Genomic DNA, 20,963 nt, shown 5'->3' on the forward strand with positions numbered 1-20,963 from the left:
GCCAGGCAGGTTTGGACAGCTTTTTTCCCTTAATAAAAGAAATCATCATTTAAAAACTGCATTTTGTATTTACTTGCATTATCTTTGTGTAATATAAAAATTTGTTTGATGATCTGAATCTTTTAAGTGTGACAAATATGCAAAAAATTTAAAAAACAGGAAGGGGGCAAAAACCTTTTCACGGCACTGTATATTCAAATAGAAAGCAGTTCATTTAAATAGTAAGAATGGTATTTCACAATATTACTGCTTTTGTTGTATTTTGGATCAAATAAATGCAGGCTTGGTGAGCAGAAGAGACTTCTTTAAAAACATGAAAAATCTTACTGTTCAAAAACCTTTGACTGGTAGTGTATAAGTAAAGAAATCTCAGCACATTTGTCACTGAACTCATTTGTACAAAAGGTCAAGATGTTCTTGATTCGGTTGAAGCACAAGACGTTCTTTGGATCATTCTCAAATCATACTGGAGAACACTGATCACAAATGTAAAATGGGCAAATCAAATACTTAGAAATGTTGATAATGTATTTTGTAACTAAAAATGTAGCGTTGTATTAGAAACAAATGCAAAATAGAAGCATTTGCACTAGTGGTTTTAGATGTTTGGATCCCGCTGTATGCAAATTCAGGATAAACTGTAGTTTTTACCAAGAAAACCATAAACACACTTGACATTTTCTACATTATTTGTTTATCTGAAACTCTGAATTATGTTTTCGAACTTCAAAGACCGTCAAAACTGGAGCAGAGTGTCGAGATAACCTGCACTGTAATCGGTCCCAACGACTGCAATAAAACTGTGTGTGTGTGTGTGTGTGTGTGATAGGGCTGCACAATAAATCGCATGTGATATTAACGCGCATCTTGTCAGTAAAGCCATTCTGTAATCAGCGGTAAATCTCCATCACACGCAGGCTTTCACATGGAGCAGCATTAACTACACAGAGCCATTGTTCACCGACAAGCTGCGCAAAACATGCGCAAAATATGATCGTGGTTTTGCGCAGCTTGTCAGTGAACAACGGCTCTGTGTAGTTAATGCTGCTCCATGTGAAAGCCCACAGGTTTACCGCTGATTAAAGAACCGGCTTTACTGACAAGATGCGCGTAAAATATTGCATGCGATTTATCGTGCAGCCCTAGTGTGTGTGTGAGAGAGAGAGAGATGGACTATATAAACAGTAATTCACTCACAGTAGATCTGAATTCATTTCGGTCAGGACCACTATCGTCAAAGATGATTGACAATTAGCATACAGTTTGGATTGGCGGTATGGTTCTGTTCTGGGCAAGAACTCCCTGCGCCTCCATGCAGCCTAGCATGGATGAGAGCAGGGAGAGCAGCAATAACCCCCCAGAGTAAACAGAACAGAACTAACATAAATGTATTGCAGATATTGTTAAAGTTCAATAATGTTATGTACACATTTTAGAATTAGTCTGATTCAAGGAGAATCAGAAGGCTGAATCCCGACTGACAGAGAAGGAGTTGGGGATGGAGGAGGGTAATTAGCTATTGAGCAATGCGAAAACTGCTGATAATACTGAGGGACCTTATATATGAATGCTTAGATAGGTGTCGTATTCCCATAGGTAGATGGGGATCAGCTGAAGGTCAGCTGATGCGAGCTTGACTAACGTGCCCTACCAGAACTAAAGCTACGCTTGATTTCACCCTGGTGAGATTACAGGAGTCCCTGACCTGTGTATGACAGAGAGACAGAACAAACCACCACTGATCCTCTTAGATAGACAGATAGACAGGAGAGATCGAGTTAACATAAGCCTTTAATGGAGATGGGAGACCATAAACCGATGCAAACAATCCTTCTGTGTTTCACCAGAGCACAAGCACACGTTTCTCTGCACACACTCGGTTGGCTTCATTCAGCTCATTAGTTGCAGATGAGTGTGTTGACTTCCAGCAAACTGCAGTTAAAGACTAACACATGCTGAAAACATTTGAGTCAACATGCACATGCATCTCCTTCCCTTGTAAAAACAACTGACCTACATTTTCCTACTTTCTCACTGGATCCACACACACACACAAAACATAAAATTGCTGATTAGAAACACAATAATTTAGTTGCTCCAGCTGCAGAAACATCTCCTGTAGCACAATGCAAGTCTTTATGTTTAAAATATTATAAATGCCCTGTAAAAATGCACCCATGTATACAATAACAAGTGCTTGTGATACACTTGATGCTACAATATAATCGCATTAGTTAAGAAAATATAAAACAAAGTGCATAAAGACAGAAGAAGCATGCTTATAATCTGTGGCTATGTCAAAAATGGCAAATAAACTGACTTTTTAATATCAGTGTTTAGCCCAATGTGTGAAATAGGCAGAGAACTTATAGCCAAATGATCATGGGAACCTAAATTATTTCTAGATGGCCTACCTATTGATAAAATGAAACAAAAATCTTTATATTTTATATAAAATAGCAAGGATGCATTAAATTGATGAAAAGTGCATTAAAGACATATACATTCTTATAAAATATTTATATTTTAAATAAAAGCTGTTCTTTTGAACGTTCTATTCATAAAAGAAACCTGACAAAATATTCATCATGACATAAAATATATCTCATGGGAAAAATATATATCAAGTACAAGTACAACCATTTTCAACATTGAAAATAAGAAATGTTTCTTCAGCACGAAATCAACATATAACAATATTTCTGAAGGAAGCAACACTAACGACAGCTTTACCATCACATAAGTAAATTACATTTTAAAGTATGTTAAATATATTAAATTACTATATTTTTAAACAAATAAATGCAGCAAAGCATTAAAAAAATCTTACACCAAACTTTTGAATGGTAGTGTAAATGAACCATTAAAAAATATGCATGATTTAGTCAATTTCTTATTTTCAAGTTGAAGTGAAGGTTTAGTGAATGAACCAGCTGGTCAAAGTAACTGAAATTATTAATTAATTCTGAGAAAAGATCTGCTTAAGGACAATCAAAAACAGTGCAAGACGTGGCACAGCGGTTAAAGGCATCTATCCGAATATGTATGGCTGTAAAATGAGATTGTCATCCTAATTAAGTGCCTAGTCAGTAGCATTGTGACCCAACCCTCTTGCATACAGTATAACCTACAGTCCTACAAACTAAAATTCCCACACTTTATATGAGACTAATAAAATACCAGATCTGAAATGCAGAACAGAAAACAATGCAGCTGACTGAAAATTGTGAACTGATATTTACTATTTGTACATATACATTTGCACAGTGCATTGTTTTCATATCCAGTGTTTGGTTGAGCGCTGTGTTACTTTCTGTCTTTGCACAACAAACAGACACACCTGCAATGATCAGGAATGGAGAATTCACGTTGGCCACAGTTTTATTTAAACACAAAACCGATGTGCACCACTGCCGTGTGGTCATGCACACGTGTTCAGGATGTTCGTGCTAGTTTTGCATTCTTGATAACCATAATTCAAAGCCCTACTGCTGCTGGCTCACACTGGGGCTTCAGGGAAAGAGCAGGTCATGGTCCACAAACCAGCTATTTTAGTCTTTGGTGTGCAGACTCCCAGAATCCCCAGGGTGTACGGCATCTGTTTTTCGGGGTGTACTCAGATGCCGGTTTTGCTCTGGAATCTTCTGAATCTCTGGACCTCACGGTGATGTTCATGATCAGTCTTTACAAAGAGCTGCACTGCTAAAGGCTTTGATCAACAGAGTTTCAAATAAATCCATCTAAATAATTTCAACACAAAAATATCAAAGCAAATGAAGGTACTTGGTTTATGAAGAAGGATATAGGTGACTTTTAAGGAACAGTTCACCAAAAACTGTCAATTCTGTCATCAATGGCTCACCCTCATGTTGTTCTAAGCCTGTATGTTTCTTCAGACCAGAAGCAGGATTATTGGCTTTATTTTTGACCACATGCAAATAATGATCAAATGCAGACACCAGCTCTGCTAAAATCCATCAAACACCACATTGTAGGCTGTTTTCACAGAACCTGGTGAACTGGGTTTAAAGTTTCTGTGTGGTGATTTTATATGAGGTGTAAAATGAGACATCAGCAAACATTCAGAACATAGTCAGAGGAATTTTATAGTCTGAACGACTGGCTATTGACTTTAGGAGGTAGGTGTGTGTGTGTACCTGTTTTTCTATTCTGGTGGGGACTTAAAAATGAATACACACAGACTCATGGGGACTTGTGTCACGGTGGGGACCTAAATTGAGGTCCCCACGTGTAAACAAGTTAATAAATCACACAGAATGTTTTTTGAAAATCTAAAAATGTACGTTTCCTCTAAGGGGTAGGTTTAGGTGTAGGGTTGGTGTAGGGCAATAGAATATACGGCCTGTAAGGTAGAAAAACCATTATGCCTATGGAGAGTCCCCACAAGGATAGCAAACCAGACTGTGTGTGTGTGTGTGCGTGCTTATGTCACAGTCCTTTTTAACAAACCTTCAGACTTGACCAGACTGGAAACTGAAGGAATGAGAACCAAACACAAATAGAGAGCAAAAACACACCCACACTCACACACCCCTACCCCCCATCCTACTGTAAGTGCTGAGTAAGCAGTTAGCTGTGCACTGGTGTGTCTGTGTGTGCAAGAATTCACTTCATTTCCTGCCATATGCACAGAAAAAATTCTAAATAGTTATATTAAACATATAGGTGAATTATATATATATATATATATATGATCAAAAACAGTAAAAAAACTGTCATATTAATAAAAATTTACAATTTAAAATAACTGTAAATAAATTATTCCTGTGATGGAAAAGCTGAGCAGTCAGTCTTCAGTGTCACATGATCCTTCAGAAATCATTCTAATATGCTGATTTGATACTTGAGACATATTTTTATTATTATCAATGTTGAAAAATATTGTGCTGCTTGAAGGTATAGTTCACCCAAAAATTAAAATTCTGTCATTAATTACTGAGAAGCTATGCAAACAGCTGTCATTATCGCGAACGATTTCTTCGATTTCAGAATCGCGCAACCAAATTTTTTTCGCGATTTTTTTCCGTAACTTGTCAGTGAACTACGGCTATGTGTAGTAAATGCTGCTTCATCTGAAAGCACGTGATGATGATTTACTGCGGATTACAGAACCGGCTTTTTTAACAAAATGCGCATGACAATCGCATTCGATTAATCGTGCTAGTCCACGCCCTCCTAAAACACCTCATTTAAACATGCCCCCACATGTCTACGTCACTGTGTGGGAAGATTTGCTTAACACCGCCCAAATGTTCACGCAAAGAAAGAAGGCGTAACATTGTTGCTGCCGCCACCATATCGTGGAGACGCTGTGGACACAACTAGAAATCAGTGGTTAAATTGTATTTACAACACTGTTCCAGAACAGTTCAAACCTTACAACACTGTTCCAGAACAGTTCAAACCAAATATTCAGATGTGTGCAACGCATTTTACGGAGGACGAGGATTGTTTACTGGGAGAGTAGCCTACAATGCCGGTGTTCCGGTGAATTCAGTTCCCGTTTCCCCTTCGGCGCGCATGCTGACCCTATACAGTCTATGATGCTGACAAATAATGCTGACTCACAGCCTGTAAGTACGTTCTCATATTTAAAGGATTTGCCACTGATTATTCAAACGTGAGTTTTGAGCAGTGTAGAGTAGCGCTTGTTGTTTGTCGTTTCTCCGATCACAAATGCAGACATGGTTTTATGTTTACGCAGCGCGATGCAACGCAACGAGTAAAAAGACAATATAAGTAATTATAATCCGTAATTATGTCCCCACTGGATGCAACAAATGCCTCGTTTATAATGGGTTTTATTGTTTTTATCACATTGCGCCGGGACACGGCATCACAATATGGTAGGGGCATAACATTTCCGTCACACGCTTGAGTTATTCGGCCAATCACAACGCACTGGATAGCGGGCAAATCAGAGCACACCTCGCTTTCAGAAAGGAGGGGCATAGAGGAGAAACAATAATGTACAGTATGTGGAAAATAATGTGTTTTTTTTTTACTTAAACCACATAAACACATTTCATTACACCAAATACACAAAATAATGTTCTTTTTTAGCAACGTCATATGACCCCTTTAAAATAGTCCATGTGACATCAGTGGTTCAACTATAATTTTATGAAGCCACGAGAATAGGCCTACTTTTTGTGCACAACAAAAAACTAAAATAATGACTTTATTCTCATACATCGTGGTACTCTCATGAATGTGTGATGAAGACTGACACGGAAGAGAAGAAATTGTTGAATAAAGTCGTTATTCCTGTTTTCTTTCTTTGTAACCTTATTTTTCACACACACATTAAAAAGCGCTATTCTAAAAACCCAGTAAAAATTCCTGAGGGAACATAGCAAATTAGTCCTCTAGGTTAACCTACAAAATGGACATCATGACTGAACAGCACCATAACCATATAAAAGAGCTGCACCGTCACTCATTGTCCCATTAAAGGGATTTCAAGCATCTGCTATCCCTCCGAATCAAGAACGTACACAAAATACACAACAAACGCTCCAAGACAAAACAGCGATTTATCATATAAACAATACGCCTATTTACCACACTCCTGTTAGTGTGTGTGTGTAAGAATGGCTGTGGGTGCGTTAAAGACAAAGCCATGACTGTTTCTTCCCTCTGGGTGAGAACGCAGCACACACTCCACCAACACACACAAATATGACAGCCTAGCACAGCCTGTTCAATCAGAGAGAGAGACAGAGAGATTTCTATTGTTCTAGTGAAAATGATGCCCACTTCAGAAGATACAAAGGAACATAAGGGGGTCGTGCACACAGTCAGCAGCACAGCATCACTATAAAGAATAAGCTTGCACTGTAGCTCCTGCTGGTGATTGTAATTTTACTCTCAGGATATACAGAACATCAGTTATCAGCCAATATTAGAGGGTTTTTTATTTAAACTGGATATTTGATAGTGTTTATTTTCCCTATTTTTACTATGAGAATACCTTTTCATCATGTAACACTCACTTAAAGTTAATATTAATATGTAAAAACATTAATCATTTAAAACTGTGTAATGTAAATTATATCAAATCTCCAAAAGAATAGGCCTATCCATTAAATTATAATGTTGTGATGCTATATATATATGATAATTTTGAATTCACTAAAATGACTGATTTTAGTTTGTAATGCTTTATTTTTAATTTATTTAGACAAACTAGTATAGAATTGTAAAATCTGCCATTGATATCTTCTATAATTAAACAAATACATTTTCTGGTGTTTAGGGCTAATAATATCTTTGCTACTCCCTCAGGATTACCTCAACATGACTGGACAGGCCATGCTCAACACTGAATAGGCATTGTTGATGTGTAAATGTGGGCAGCCGTGTGTTAATAAGTTTAGGTTTCTGATGTTAGAAACAAGCCATTTTGGCAGCACAGTTTTAGTACACGGTCTATTTAGACTTTCTGGAGGACGCTTTGAGTAAAACTGCAAGTTTTCAAGTACAATTAACTCAAAAGAACAAGAACATTTTCATTTACCAGGATATGAGAATAACCGCCAAAAATACTATTATAGCATTTTGAATTAGCTTTTATTTTTAAATTTTTACTTTTCATTTCAATTTGTGTACTTCAGCTGTGCCTTTAGCAATTTTAGTACTTCAGCTTCATCTAATATTCACATATCAGTTAGTATTTCAACTTGATTTCAATTAGTGAAAACGATTTTTAATAGTTTTAGTTTAACAATAACAAGACTGCTTTCTACAATCCAGTTACAGCACAAAATATCATATTACACACACATTTACAAATCGACACACTTCACATTCACATGCTGGACTGAAAAGTGAATGACTAACACGACAGAAGTAGATCAGCTTTTCTGCTGTAGCTATTTCATTCATAGTTGACATTTCTGTGTCTTGTGTCGTTCAGTTACCTTCTGTTTTCTTACACTCTGATAGTCTCTGACTGACTTCAGCGGGACTGAACCAGTCCGAATGTGTCAGCTCTGACAGCTTAACTGAACGTGAGGATTATGGCAGCTACAATGAGCTAATATTAAGCCCTTCTTAATATTAAGAAATCTATCAAATCTGCCATAACACACAACAGTCACACAGGATTCAGACTCGATATGTTGTGACCTATTTTGCAGTGTGTAATCTGAATGATGGCAATTCTTGTCATTCAATACAAATTCATTCGTCCTCTTATTCTCTAACACAATCAAACATCAAGAGAGATCAACAGATTGAAATTGCATTCAAACCAGCTGCTTCCAGATCTACATTTCAGCGCACCACAAACACTTCAAGCTGACAGCTGACCCACAATATACAGAGATCACAAATTTAGATGTAGTTGTAGGATGCAAAGTATCTCTCTTCAAAACACTCAACACACATATACGCTCACTTAAAAAACAAAAACACTTAACACTCAAGTAAACACAAGAGATGAAGCATGACAAAAACACAAAGGCTAGACACATTGACTGAGTGACAGATGCATCTTTCACAAAAAAAGGAAATAAAGTGTGTGTGTTTTAATGGGGGTTTATATGTCACTAAAACAAATAGAGCAAACAAACCAATGAATCACTGTTGCTTTAGTATTATTTGTATACTAATATAGTATTTATTAATATTTTGATTTAACAATTTTTAATGGTTTTAGTTAACAATAACCACATTGCAGTGACTTTCACCAGATATTCACCAGAAAACTGACAAAACATGTCTGAGTGTTGCTAAGATAATATATTCACAGTTCCCTAACAACCAAAAATAAGAAAACCAGTCCTACAATAGGGACACGCCCGCCACGTCAGGCCAAGCCAATCAGATAGCATTTCCAAACGAGGCCACACCCACTGCAGTGGAAGCCCTATAGGGGAAAATCCTACAGAAAAGCTCAGAAGACCAGCTGCTGTAGCTCATTAATCAGCTCATTAAAAACTTAGTTAATGTCATTTTTATGACAGAGATGCATGTGTGTGTCTCACTGTGATAAGATGATTTGTTTCTCTCAGATTCTGCTCTCAGCTTCAATTATGCGCACAGAACAGACCTTTAAATTAACACATAATTAACTGTAGGAATTCTGTGGTCAAATGTCGTGCTCCACACACACATACATCAGGCAGACAAAGGGCCTGAAGGAAAATGTGTCTGTGGTACAGTTGTGAATATTTTATTATGATCAAGAATTCATAAGGCACATCTCTCTCTCTCTATTCCCCATCCATCTCACCATTTGCTCCAGTTCAGGTTGTTTTAAAGGAATAGTTCACCAGAAAATGAAAATTTTCATTGTACACCCTCATGTTGTTCAAAAGCTGAATAACTTTCTTTCTGTGTAACACAAAAGGTGAATTTGTGAAGAATATTCATCATGTGGCTTTCCATTGTGCCACCTGTATCATTATGGTGAAACATTTTAAAGTGGATTTTGGTCATTCAAAATACATTACATATCTTAATAAAATATACAATTATTATAAAATACACAGGCATCTCATAATACCGGAAACATTATCACAGTATTTATTACAGTGCAACCATATTTAATGGGATATTTTTTTTACAGTGTAGGACTGCCAATCTCCAAAATGACAAAAAAGGAAAATAAAAGCAATCCACAGAATTTACACATTATATTTCCAATCTATAAGCATTTATGAGAGGTCGTTTTTCTACCAAAAAAATTAATCATCCCCTTCATTTAGACTGGATCATTTAGTCAGAGAACTCGAGAACTTGGATCAATTCAAATGGTGAACAAACCACTCAGACTGGTTTTGTGAACTTGATCAACTGATCCATTAAAACGTCAAGACTCAAAAGAATGATTTGTTCAGTGAAAAATGATTTTAACTTTGAACTGCTCCTCACACGAAGCTATCGAGCGGCTTCAGAAGGCTTGTGATCTTCATACACTCTTAAAAATAAAGGTGCTTCACGATGCCATAGAAGAACCTTTTTGTTTAAATGGTTCCATAAAGAACCTTTAACATCTGAAGAACCTTTCTGTTTTACAAAAGGTTCTTTGTGGCGAAAAAAGGTTCTTCAGATTATAAAAAGGTAAGAAAGAGATGGTTCTTTAAAGAACCTTTGAGTGAATGGTTCTTTGTGGAACCAAAAATGGTTCTTCTATGGCATCGCTTGAAGAACCTTTTGAAGAACCTTTTGAAGCACCTTTATTTTTAAGAGTGTAGGGCCCACTTTATGATAGATTTTGAAGCTTGAAAGCTCCAGTCCCCATTATTTGCAACTGCAGTGAAAAAATAACCATTACAGTTTTTATTCATTCATTGATTTATAATTTCTCCTGTAAGTGAGGAGGGGTGCGTAATTCAAGACAGAATTCTCATTTGCAGACAACACCCATAGTTCATCATATCTATTATATGGGACAGAAACAAAGACAACCTGCATGCCAGCACACATACGGTGCTAATCAAACCCGTTTTAATAGTAGCTTCTCTGTTTTGATCTAATGTGTGGTTTAGAAAGAAATAAAGAGAGAAAGAAAGAAAGAAAGAAAGAAAGAAAGAAAATACTTTTATGACTCATGAGAGCAAATTAGAGAAGCAGCAATCTCTGAAACACTGGGTCAGAACGTTATGTTCTGGTGGCAGTGCATCTAGTAGACCCACTGGGTTATTTTGCACGACACCGGCCCGTGTTGATGACAGCTCGACCCCTCCGGCAAAACCGACTCATAACAAACCGCGCGTGCCACCTCACAGCTCGAGAGCGGAACCCTGACGTCACAAAGGCCACAGAGTTTGTTTGTGCTCGCGGTCAGAACAGAACTGTCAGATCGCGCCAAGCATAACGGAAATTATTCATAATAATAATAATAATAAAAAACTCTAAAAGACTATCTGTAGTGATGAAAGACAAATCTTGTCACATTTGAACACTTAACGGTGAATGACAGAAAAAAGTTACTAAATCAGCAGAACATCACTGGATTTGCGGCACCGTGATCCGATGCTGACACCGGTCCAATCAGACGCGCTGGATCAGCGCACCACAATGATAGTCTAACTAGTTCACACACCCTTTCTCTATCTCACACAGACACACACCACTCCCTGTCGCCGTGCACCTAACAGCTCGCTCACAAACAGCCCACCTGGGTCCACCGATCTCGCGCAACTCTCACCTGGGGATGCAGTTAGGAGAGGAGCCGTCTATCTCCCAGGTGGCGAACAGGTTCATAGGCACCGGTCTGTTTAGCGCCCCGCTCCCGGGGAAGCTTAACCGGCCACTTCTTTCCGCCATGCTCGCTGCTGGTGTCCCGTTCACCTCCACCGACACGGTGAGCAAACTTCTCCCTCAGGAACGCGCTGGATCTAAATCCTTCCCGCTGTTAATCCGCTGCTCTACGGAGCCGGGTTACCGTTCACGGGTGGTGCAGCGATTCTCGTGCGGTGTCTGCGCGCAGCTTCATGCCGCTGTGGCTCGGAGTTTCCACACCGTGCACCGACCGCTCGCGACAAGAAACTGCAGCGGCAGCGGCAGCCAAGAGTGTGCAGGAAGTCACGTGACCCCGGGTTGTACCAGAGACTGGCGCATCTGCGCTCTCGCACACTCGGGATGGCCAGTAAATAACGGGACAACTGTAGTGAAAGTACCTAGTGCTGTTTATAAATGAAGAGTTACGTCATGCTGGGATTGTACAGTATCACAGTACAGTGCGATCATTACTCATTACTGTAGTGCTTGCAAGTACTGGACAGTTTGCTTCGCGAAATAGCAAGCATGGAGCATTTATTGAATCTACTTCATGAAAAAGTTGGTCAAGATAATATATAAATAAAATAACAATAATGGATGTTAATATAAGGCAATTATCTTTTAAATATTATCTCACAGATATTATATTATATTATATTATATTATATTATATTATATTATATTATATTATATTGCTATTCCAAATGTCCAGTATCCTGGACATCAATTTTACTTATATCATAACAATAGCATTCTATAATGATAATATAATATAATAATACAATATTATAAATATACTTATATATTCTTTGATACAAAAAAAAAATCAAGATTATCCTGATCCCAGTCTGGATGTTAATATAAGGCAATTATCTTTTAAATATTATCTCACAGATATTATATTATATTATATTATATTATATTATATTATATTGCCATTCCAAATGTCCAGTATCCTGGACATCAATTTTACTTATATCATAACAATAGCATTCTATAATGATAATATAATATAATAATACAATATTATAAATATACTTATATATTCTTTGATACAAAAAAAAAATCAAGATTATCCTGATCCCAGTCAGGCACGGTGCTAAGGGGGGGCTAGACCAGTGTGTGGGGGTGCTAAGGGGGGGCTAGACCAGTGTGTGGGGGTGCTAAGAAAATAAATGATATTGATGACATCAGAGTTACTTCATAAAGAAATGGGGCTAAACCGGGGCTATTAAACATTCTGACGGGGCTATAGCCCCCCTAGCCCCGGTCAGAGCCATAGAGAGCCATCTCTTTCTATGGCTCTGGCCCGGTGTAGCGCCGTCACTGATCCCAGTGGATTATATATAGCGGTTCTAAATTCACGTTAAACCACGGCTTCATGGGTTTTTGCTCTATTTTATTTCTGGTTTTGTGCTGGTAATCCTGTTGGTATATTCTGCATGGGATCGCTATGCGCGCCGCGTTTGTATAAGCGGAGAGAGGGATATGCTAGTGATAGGAATCCATCCCTTCTGGTTATTGAATTGTGTAACGTAGCAAACCAAGGGCTGTTTCAAACCGCGTTTCTGGGACTGCCTTTGAGCAACCACAGTTTTAAGGATGGATTGGCACATGGTTTGTCTAAAAGCAAATGAAAACAGCACATAGACAAATAAACAACATAATAAACTGGATTTTCACTACAGGGGGACTTTCAATTTAATTTAATTAGAAAAAGGTTGACCTTTTCTGGTTTTATTTCTAAAATGATGGATAATTGTGTGATAGCTTTTTGCAAACGCTGCAAATTCTGAGCTAACCTAAAATTATCATTCCTTTTTTTTTTTTTTTTGCTCCCTTACATCAACTGATGCTTTCTTATGGAAATGCAAATCCAGTTCTATTAATGTTATTATAATTACTGGTTTTTTTTCTCAAAATGTATAAAAGTATGCTTTTTAAATGTATTTATTTAGCTGTGTCTATAAAACGCTGCAGATATTGTCAATGACAACGTGTTATTGAAAGAGCAAAAGGACAAGCTGTTCCAGTTGTATTTATAGTAATGAACTATTTTCCAACTCACGCCATTTGTGTATGTGTGTTTGTTTCTCAAACAACTAACCTATTCTCATCAGCACGGCACAAATTGCTCTTAGGCCTCTGATCTCAAAGCACTTCTGCTGTTTGTTTGCAGATTGATGTTATCTGTTTGCCCTTGAGGACGAGAGCGTGCAGTGCAGAGGACACTAGTTTCACCGGCAGAGGCATGGAGGGAGGGGGGTTGTGCTTGGGACAGTGCAGATGTTACAATATCGCCTCCCATTCATACTTCTCAATATGTGGTTGCCAGGTTCCTCGTAGCAACAGAGATCCATTTATAAAATACAGTCTGCTAGTGTGCTTCTCATACCGTATTGACTGAATCAATAACTCTGTGCGGTGTGCATGTTGAGGCCCTAGATCAGGGATGGGCCCCATATACGGCCCGCAGTGTCTTTTAGTACGGCCCGCTGGATCCTATTAGACTCGGATGATCAATTTTAAAACATTTGAAGAGCAAGTCAAGTAAAGATTGCTTTCAGTTTATAATGTTAATACTATCTCCGACCAGGAGAGGTCGCTATTTCCAGCCGCTCCTCTATTCATTTCAGCGTGGTAGGATGTGAACTCTAATGTAAACATTCATTAACATTAGCAAATAATAAATGAAAAACTGACCATGAAAACAGTATTTTCAAGTCAAGATGGTAAACAGATGATCTTTTTACCAAGTGCAAGGGGATACCCATATGTTTGGATTGTTTGGAAATCTGTATTTTATTTAAATCGCCATCACACCACTGCTCACAAACAACGGGGACGCCAGAGTTGCACTTGCTTCAAATTTCAAAGGTAAAATTCATAGTCAACAAAAGCTTTTTGCCAAATGCATGACAGAAATGTTTGCACTGGACTATGTTCTTATTAGGGTTTCCGCGGGTCCTTAAAACGTCTTCAGTTCAGTTGTTTACATTTAAGGCCATGCAAACTCTTAAATGGTACAAAAAGTCTAAATTATAAGAGGTCTTTGGGGACGGAAAGACAAGAATCGCTATGTGGATTAATATGATGATTAAACTTCAAAAGGCTATGATTTCACTGAATAAACTTGAGCGCTGCCGTCAGCTTTGTGTACTGCGGTTACCGGGGAAACCACTATATTTCTGCAGTTCTGAAAGTGACACCTGCTGGCAGAGAACGAATTAGCTTTTTCAATAAGCCCGTCTGCTATTTTTGCTACATATTTTTAAATGTGAACCAGTGGATGACAAAAAGCTAATGCATTATAAAAACCTAAACAATTAAGACACTAAGATATATGTTATTTAATATAATTAATTGATAATAATGGTTTAAATGAATATAATAGATACTTTTGACTCATCCCTTTTCTTAAAAAATTGTTTAAAGGCTGAATTGTGAAGTGCAGATCTTAAAAAGGTCTTAAATTTGCAGATACCAGGTTATTTTATGATACCATTTGGAATAACTTTTTTTTTTTAATTAAGCCCTTTTTAACTGTCCTTTTAGGTTGTTTTGAGAATGTTCTGTAGGCTACTAATAAAAAAAAAAGGACCTCTGTATATTTGTGTTGCAAATTTACAGACAATGCAATTGAAATGTTTACATTGGCTAGTCAGGGTAATTTCGGTCCACTGACAACAAATGTTTCCTTCTGAATTAGCATAACTGCACAAGTTTTATACTTAATAAAATCTTTGGAAACAAATGACATTAGTTATACTTTAATTTCCTTCAATAAAAATGAAATTGAGTAAGACCGTGTAAAAGGTGTGTGGATGTGGATTAGTAATCTGGCCCCTTGGTATAAAGGAGAAAAAATGCTGGCCCTCCTCACTATCAAAGTAGCCCCTCCCTGCCCTAGATGTTGGAACTGTATCAATTCACAGACATGCAGCCGCTCAGTTATTTTTAGTCAGTCCATTAAACTCTAAAATAGACAGCGGTTTGATACAGAAACCCTCTTAAGAAGGTGATCTATACATTTTCAGAAATCAAGTTTAAAATCAATTCACTTTTGTTCACCAAGTCCAAGCTTAAATTTCTAAAATATGATAGTGTTAAGCTCAAACTGTACACATCTGGTTTTAAGCCTCCTGAGCAAACTATGAAGCACCACCACCTAGTGGACTAGCACAGAGACTGAATTTTACAAATGCAAGCGACTAATGCACAATGAGGACAAACAAGTTTTTATAGCAATTTAGAGCTAACAGTTAAAAGGTAGATATTAAGCTTGGGTGTTTCTAACAAATGCAGAGGCACACTAATCAAACGGAGCACACTAGAAATAACACTTCAAACATCTCTCTGCCAAATACCAATATACTTTATTCCAGAGTGTATATACAGACCTAACCTGTTGAATCACCATAAAGACTCAAAAACAAAAATGACCAGGCGAGTTTGAGAAACAAAGCCCACATACATTTCTCTACAGAAGTACTCCAGGATTGATATTGTTCAAATAAAAATAGAAATCAAAACAAGACATTGTGAAAAATCTAATCTTAACCCATTCCATTACCACTTAAACCCACCCAGTTCCTCAAAATAAGAAATAAATCAAAACATCTTCATACACACACACACATCCATTCAACTCACAGTAAGTAATTTACACTAAAGTAGCACAATGACATATGCCACATTAAGTGAAGGAAAAAATAAAATAAAAAGTCAGTCTCGCTCATCCACACACATTCATAATTAGTTTCAGTGCTGACTCTCTGCAGAAGCAGATCGGGAGCGGCTCTGTTTCCTCTGAGGAGTAGGAGAGCGGGAAGGAGACCGGTTGCTGGTACTCTTCTTCTCTGGGGTGCGACTGGCTGAGCGACTGCGAGAGCGCTTGCTTCCACGCTCAGGGGTGCGACTCCGACTGGGTGATCGGGAACGGGAGCTGCTCCTGCTGCGGGAACGACTCCTACTACGACTGCGGAGAGAAGAAAAACAGGTTAAGATTGTGTCAGGGTTTCTGCAGGTTTTATGAAGGTAAACGTAAGAATTTAAGTAAATTAAAAGGAAACGTAATGTTCTTTAAATGTAACTGCCGAAGGAACGCACAATAATTGTATTAAGCAACACTAACTTTAAAAATACAACTTCCAACCAATTTTTTAATTTTACATAAAGCCTAAGACAGGTTTGGATATTTATAATGGAAAACTAGGGGGAGGATATTCATGTTTTGCAATGCATACAACATTTAACGTCATGACTCCATGAAGACAACTTTCTGCTTTGATTTAAGGCCTTTATAAGGCTTAAAATTGTGGTAAGATGAATTAATTTTAAGGCCTAAAAAAACCTTGTCTGAGAACGGAGATTGTCTGGTACGTACTCCCTCTTGCGATCCTCGTATAGCTTGAGTTTGCGTCCATTCAGATCGGTTCCATCCAGTTTGTCAATGGCATTCTTCATATCACTGTGTGAAGCAAACTCAACCACCCTGTAAAACAAATCAGGACAACTCGTTTACAACCATGTAACAGTTAGAGCACAGTCTTATGCGTACATGCACAAGATCTTACCCCTCATTCTTCTTGGTCCTGTGTGCATCCACAAAGGTCACTTCTCCCACCTTCCTCATCAAGTCCTTCAGATCCTGCAGAAAGCACAGAAAGCACTTAATGACACGCTTTCAGAGAAACCCAAAAGCACTGAGTCACACACTGCACTTTGGCACCCACACATTAAGAACACACACTGCATTCTGCAGCATCTGCTCTAAAGTGTGCACTGGTGCACCTGTAGAAAGCTCCCTCAACAGATGTCATCTTACCGGATGTTTGTCCCAGTTTTAAAACTACCGGAGAGTTTTCGGCAACACAAATCTCATTTAGATTGTGTAAAACAGCAGGAAGCAAAGCCCTCAGATGAAGACACGCCTGACTACAGCTAGTTCCTGAGAACAGGTTCTCATTTTGTTAATTAGATTTTGTGCAAGTCTCAAAACTTCCTACCGGCAATCTTTCTCCTTTTACAACTAACTCCAGATTTAAAATGACAGAACCCTCTTTACCGTGTGACTATCCAGTGTGATGAGCTACTTACCGTTCCAAACCACAGAAGGCATTAGCAAAGAGCCACTTGTCCAAATAGCAAACGGAAGCAATGAAGCGTTAAAACGACCTCGGACTCGACCCATCCGGCCTCCGTAAGAACGGACCCCACCAGAGAGAGAGAGGATGGGGGAGGGGCCAAAACCCTGCACCCCTCCCCGCTTCAGCACCAACAGAATAAGACCCAAACAGCAGATGGGGGGGATGGAGCAGATCTGACATCACAGACCCTCCAGAGAGCGGCTACCCAGCTCCTCTAAGGCTATCCTGTGCTACGGATCTGTCTGGTGCTACGGACCCAGCCAAGACTTAGACCGGCAGACACTGCGTGTCGGGTGAGGCACCACAGGGACACTATTCAGAACACAACCAGGGGAGGGCGCTATGCACCTCGGAGGCTGTGCATGCAACTCCAATTAAAGAATACCAGAGCACAGCTGTTAAAGAAAAGGTTTGAAAAACATGGGTCTGGGTTAGAGAACCTTTCAACATTAAAATCATCATTTTTACTTATGTAAGGTTTGGCTGAGGTGACGAGGAAAAAAATACTTCCAGTTTAACAGTAATAAAGATAACTAATTGTTTGTGTGATTGCACAGATGTCAAATGCTAAAGTAGTGCAGGGATGAATCGCTACAACAGAAGGCTGCTACGCCGCTCTGCTGCTACAGCTCGGGACACTCACCTGCCAGCTGATACGAGAGGAGAGATTGTCCACAATGATTCTGTGCTCTGTGCGCACGGGTGGTCCATACCTGAGAAGGACAGAGGTTAACTCCTTTGAATTATAATCATAATAACAAACGGCGTATGATTGCTCACAATTCTTGCGTACCTGGAACCCCCACTGTGGGATTTACGATAGCCTCCAAAGCGTGGAGAGAAACGTCCTCCCATTCCTGGGCCGCCGCCTCTTCCTCGGCGAGAGCGGGCATGTTCAATTGTCACCCTGGGGTTAAGAGAAAAATCATTAAAGCCATGATGAAATTCAAATAGTGTATTGTGTCGTACATGCGAGTATAAAAGACTGAAAAAGAAATATAGGCCAGGGACTTTCTATGCATCAGTTGTTGATTGCATTTTGAGATGCGAGCATTGCACTCAAAAGTGGATGCGAATGAATTCGAGCTTGTGGGGACAGGGTTTAAGTGTCTTTTTTTTTTATAATGCACATGCATATTGTTCAAAATAGAGTGCAGCAGCGGTGACACCAAACCCTAGGAGTCTAATTAATTCACCATGTGTTGGTTTTCCTATAAAGGTTTTATAATTGGGTAAACATGCTTTGAAATACATAAAAACAAACTACTTCAACTGAATAACACTGCAGTTTTAGTATGCGTGTAATTTAACGAGTAAAATTTCTACTCAATTTATATTAACCACACACCTAGTTTCACTTTTTTTAAAAACTGATAAGAAACTACTGAAAAATCTCTAAGGAACTTATGACAGTACTCAGATGCATTTACAAAATAGGGTGCATTTTCATTTCATGCTGACTTATACAATATGAAACAAGCCTAATCATCTACATTAGACAGATGGTGTAAGCAGCTCTGGATTCAGCCTCACCTCTCACTGCACAGCTCTTTTCCATTCAGCTCATACACTGCGTCATCTGCGTCCCTGTGGTCGTCAAACTCCTGTGAAAATCAGACAGCAGGGGGCAATGACATGTAGATTTCACCATCACCTCACACATAAAAGACCCTCAGGAAAGCGTCAATACTCACCACAAAGCCAAACCCGTTTTTCAGGTTTATCTCCCGAATGTGTCCATAGCCTTTAAAGAATTTCTCCACGTCTCTTTCACGAGCATGAGGGCTCAGACGCCCGATGAACACACGACATCCACTCATGGTCATATAAGATTCAGGGAAATCTAGGGAAAGAGTCATAATACGGTTAATGTTATACTGTTAACAGTCTGGCAAACATGCACTTTGAACTATAGGAAAAAAAGCATCTGTGCGCCTGTTGGTCACACACGGTATAACACTGGGTAATCATTTATCCAGTCCAGTCCAGTCGGTGCACGTAAATTATTATTGAGCATCCGACAACATGCAAAAACATTAGTAAAATTACAACATTTTACAAATTATTTAATTTTAAAATTACAATGACAAATATGGTTTTCTGCAACACGTGGATCCTTCAGTTAATGTAAAACAAAAAAAATCGTTTCTAAAAACGCTTTAAACAAAAACATCTAACGTACGTTACCGCCTGTTGACTCTGCGGAACCGCTGAATTCATAATCACAAAATTATTACATAACGAACACCTTTACAATGCAAAAAAACCCCAGTGTTGCTATAAATCACGAATACCTTTAAGTCAGTAAAATTAAACTTAAGCCAGTTTTGAGAAAATATACCACGACTAAATGACCACGGATCAAACGTGCTGCCGAGGCCTAGTCAGCTTGCGCAGATACGTTAGATAGGCTATACTCGATGTTAAACCATAATAACGGACAAAATGTCGTTAAAATGAACTCGTTTCGCATTAACAAAGCTCAAATACAACACTAAACTAACAATACACCTTAAACAAAGTGTATTTTTACGAAATCCGCTTCATCTTCTCACCTCTGCTTACAGGACAAAATGGCGTTGGCCTCGAGACTGGGGAACGCGGCCGCGCGCAGAAGTATTTATATGCGTGTTCACGCGCAAAAGGGGGATGGTAATGGCAGGCGAGGCTCGTGCATGCGGACGTAAAAACATTTAAAACGGTTTTTTTTTCACGATTTATTATATGAGCATTCAAGATACATTCTTTTATCGAATAAAGTGTTGGAATACATTTAATTGCTAGACTTAAAACTTTTATCATTTGAGCTCGGTTTACACAGTTGGAACGGGATTGATCCAGTTTGCAAACTGAAGACGTCACATGATCTAATTTAGTTATCTTTTCTGCTGAGCTTATCAGGAGTCACGCGAGAATACTCTTGGGATTAGGTATGAATTCATTTAATCAGTGTTTAAAAGAAATGACCATGTCCCTCTCCACCCCTTGACAGCAATGAAATTCTGGGAAAATAACAAACTTTTAATTTCTTTATTCTCTATTCATCTGTAAATGTCCGAAATTGTCCATCACATCAAAACAAGACATACTAATCGAGGCTAGAAATGGCATCAGTGGGTGAAGCCTACAAAACGGGTCTTTGCTGAACTAGTAAAATATCTCAGTTGTGGCCTCAGACTAAATAAAACAAAAACAGCATCATAAGAATTAGGCTCTACAGGTTGATAATATATTTGACAAAATAACAGTAATCATATCCCAAATATAAAATTGTATAAATATGTCACCAAAAACATATTCCCTATTGATTTGACTCATGAAACACCTGTGTTGCCATCTACAAAACCATGCCATCCTGAGAGACAGAGAAGATGAGCTTCTAGAGAGGATTCTGACAGGCAAAATGGTACAGAAGGTCAAAATAATACTGAGAGATGTATTATTTACTCTGATATGGACCATAGTCTGGGTATACACCATATTTAATATTTTACAAATGAACACTGAAATATTTGTAACTTTGCTGCTGATCCAACTGACAAAATACTGAAAATATGCTTT

At 38.4% G+C, this 20,963-nt stretch overlaps 2 protein-coding genes across 3 annotated transcripts in view; both read right to left on the minus strand.

Annotated features, from left to right (window-relative positions):
• The window catches only part of LOC107602961 (phosphofurin acidic cluster sorting protein 2), a 45,797-nt gene extending 34,182 nt beyond the window's left edge, over positions 1 to 11,615 (minus strand). The window contains exon 1 of the mRNA XM_016295609.1: positions 11,180 to 11,615. Within this exon, the coding sequence (XP_016151095.1) occupies positions 11,180 to 11,298 (119 nt within the window). The 5' untranslated portion in view covers positions 11,299 to 11,615. The remainder of the gene's footprint in view (positions 1 to 11,179) is intronic.
• A 3,991-nt stretch (positions 11,616 to 15,606) lies between these two features.
• LOC107602962 (serine/arginine-rich splicing factor 5-like) lies at positions 15,607 to 20,018 on the minus strand. Of its 2 annotated transcripts, none has more exons than XM_016295612.1 (8): positions 19,958 to 20,018; positions 19,097 to 19,245; positions 18,936 to 19,006; positions 18,196 to 18,309; positions 18,046 to 18,115; positions 16,830 to 16,903; positions 16,640 to 16,747; positions 15,607 to 16,231 (listed from the first exon to the last, which is right to left on the minus strand). In XM_016295612.1, the coding sequence occupies exons 2-8, from the start codon at positions 19,226 to 19,228 to the stop codon at positions 16,015 to 16,017; spliced, it is 786 nt and encodes a 261-aa protein (XP_016151098.1). In that variant the 5' UTR covers positions 19,229 to 19,245; positions 19,958 to 20,018; the 3' UTR covers positions 15,607 to 16,014. The 2 variants fall into 2 exon arrangements, with proteins under 2 accessions (XP_016151098.1, XP_016151096.1); XM_016295610.1 differs by having other exon boundaries at positions 16,607 to 16,747.
• Between the last annotated feature and the right edge of the window lie 945 nt (positions 20,019 to 20,963).

Source organism: Sinocyclocheilus grahami, unplaced genomic scaffold, assembly GCF_001515645.1.
Source record: "Sinocyclocheilus grahami isolate Dianchi unplaced genomic scaffold, SAMN03320097.WGS_v1.1 scaffold338.1, whole genome shotgun sequence".
NCBI lineage: Eukaryota > Metazoa > Chordata > Actinopteri > Cypriniformes > Cyprinidae > Sinocyclocheilus > Sinocyclocheilus grahami.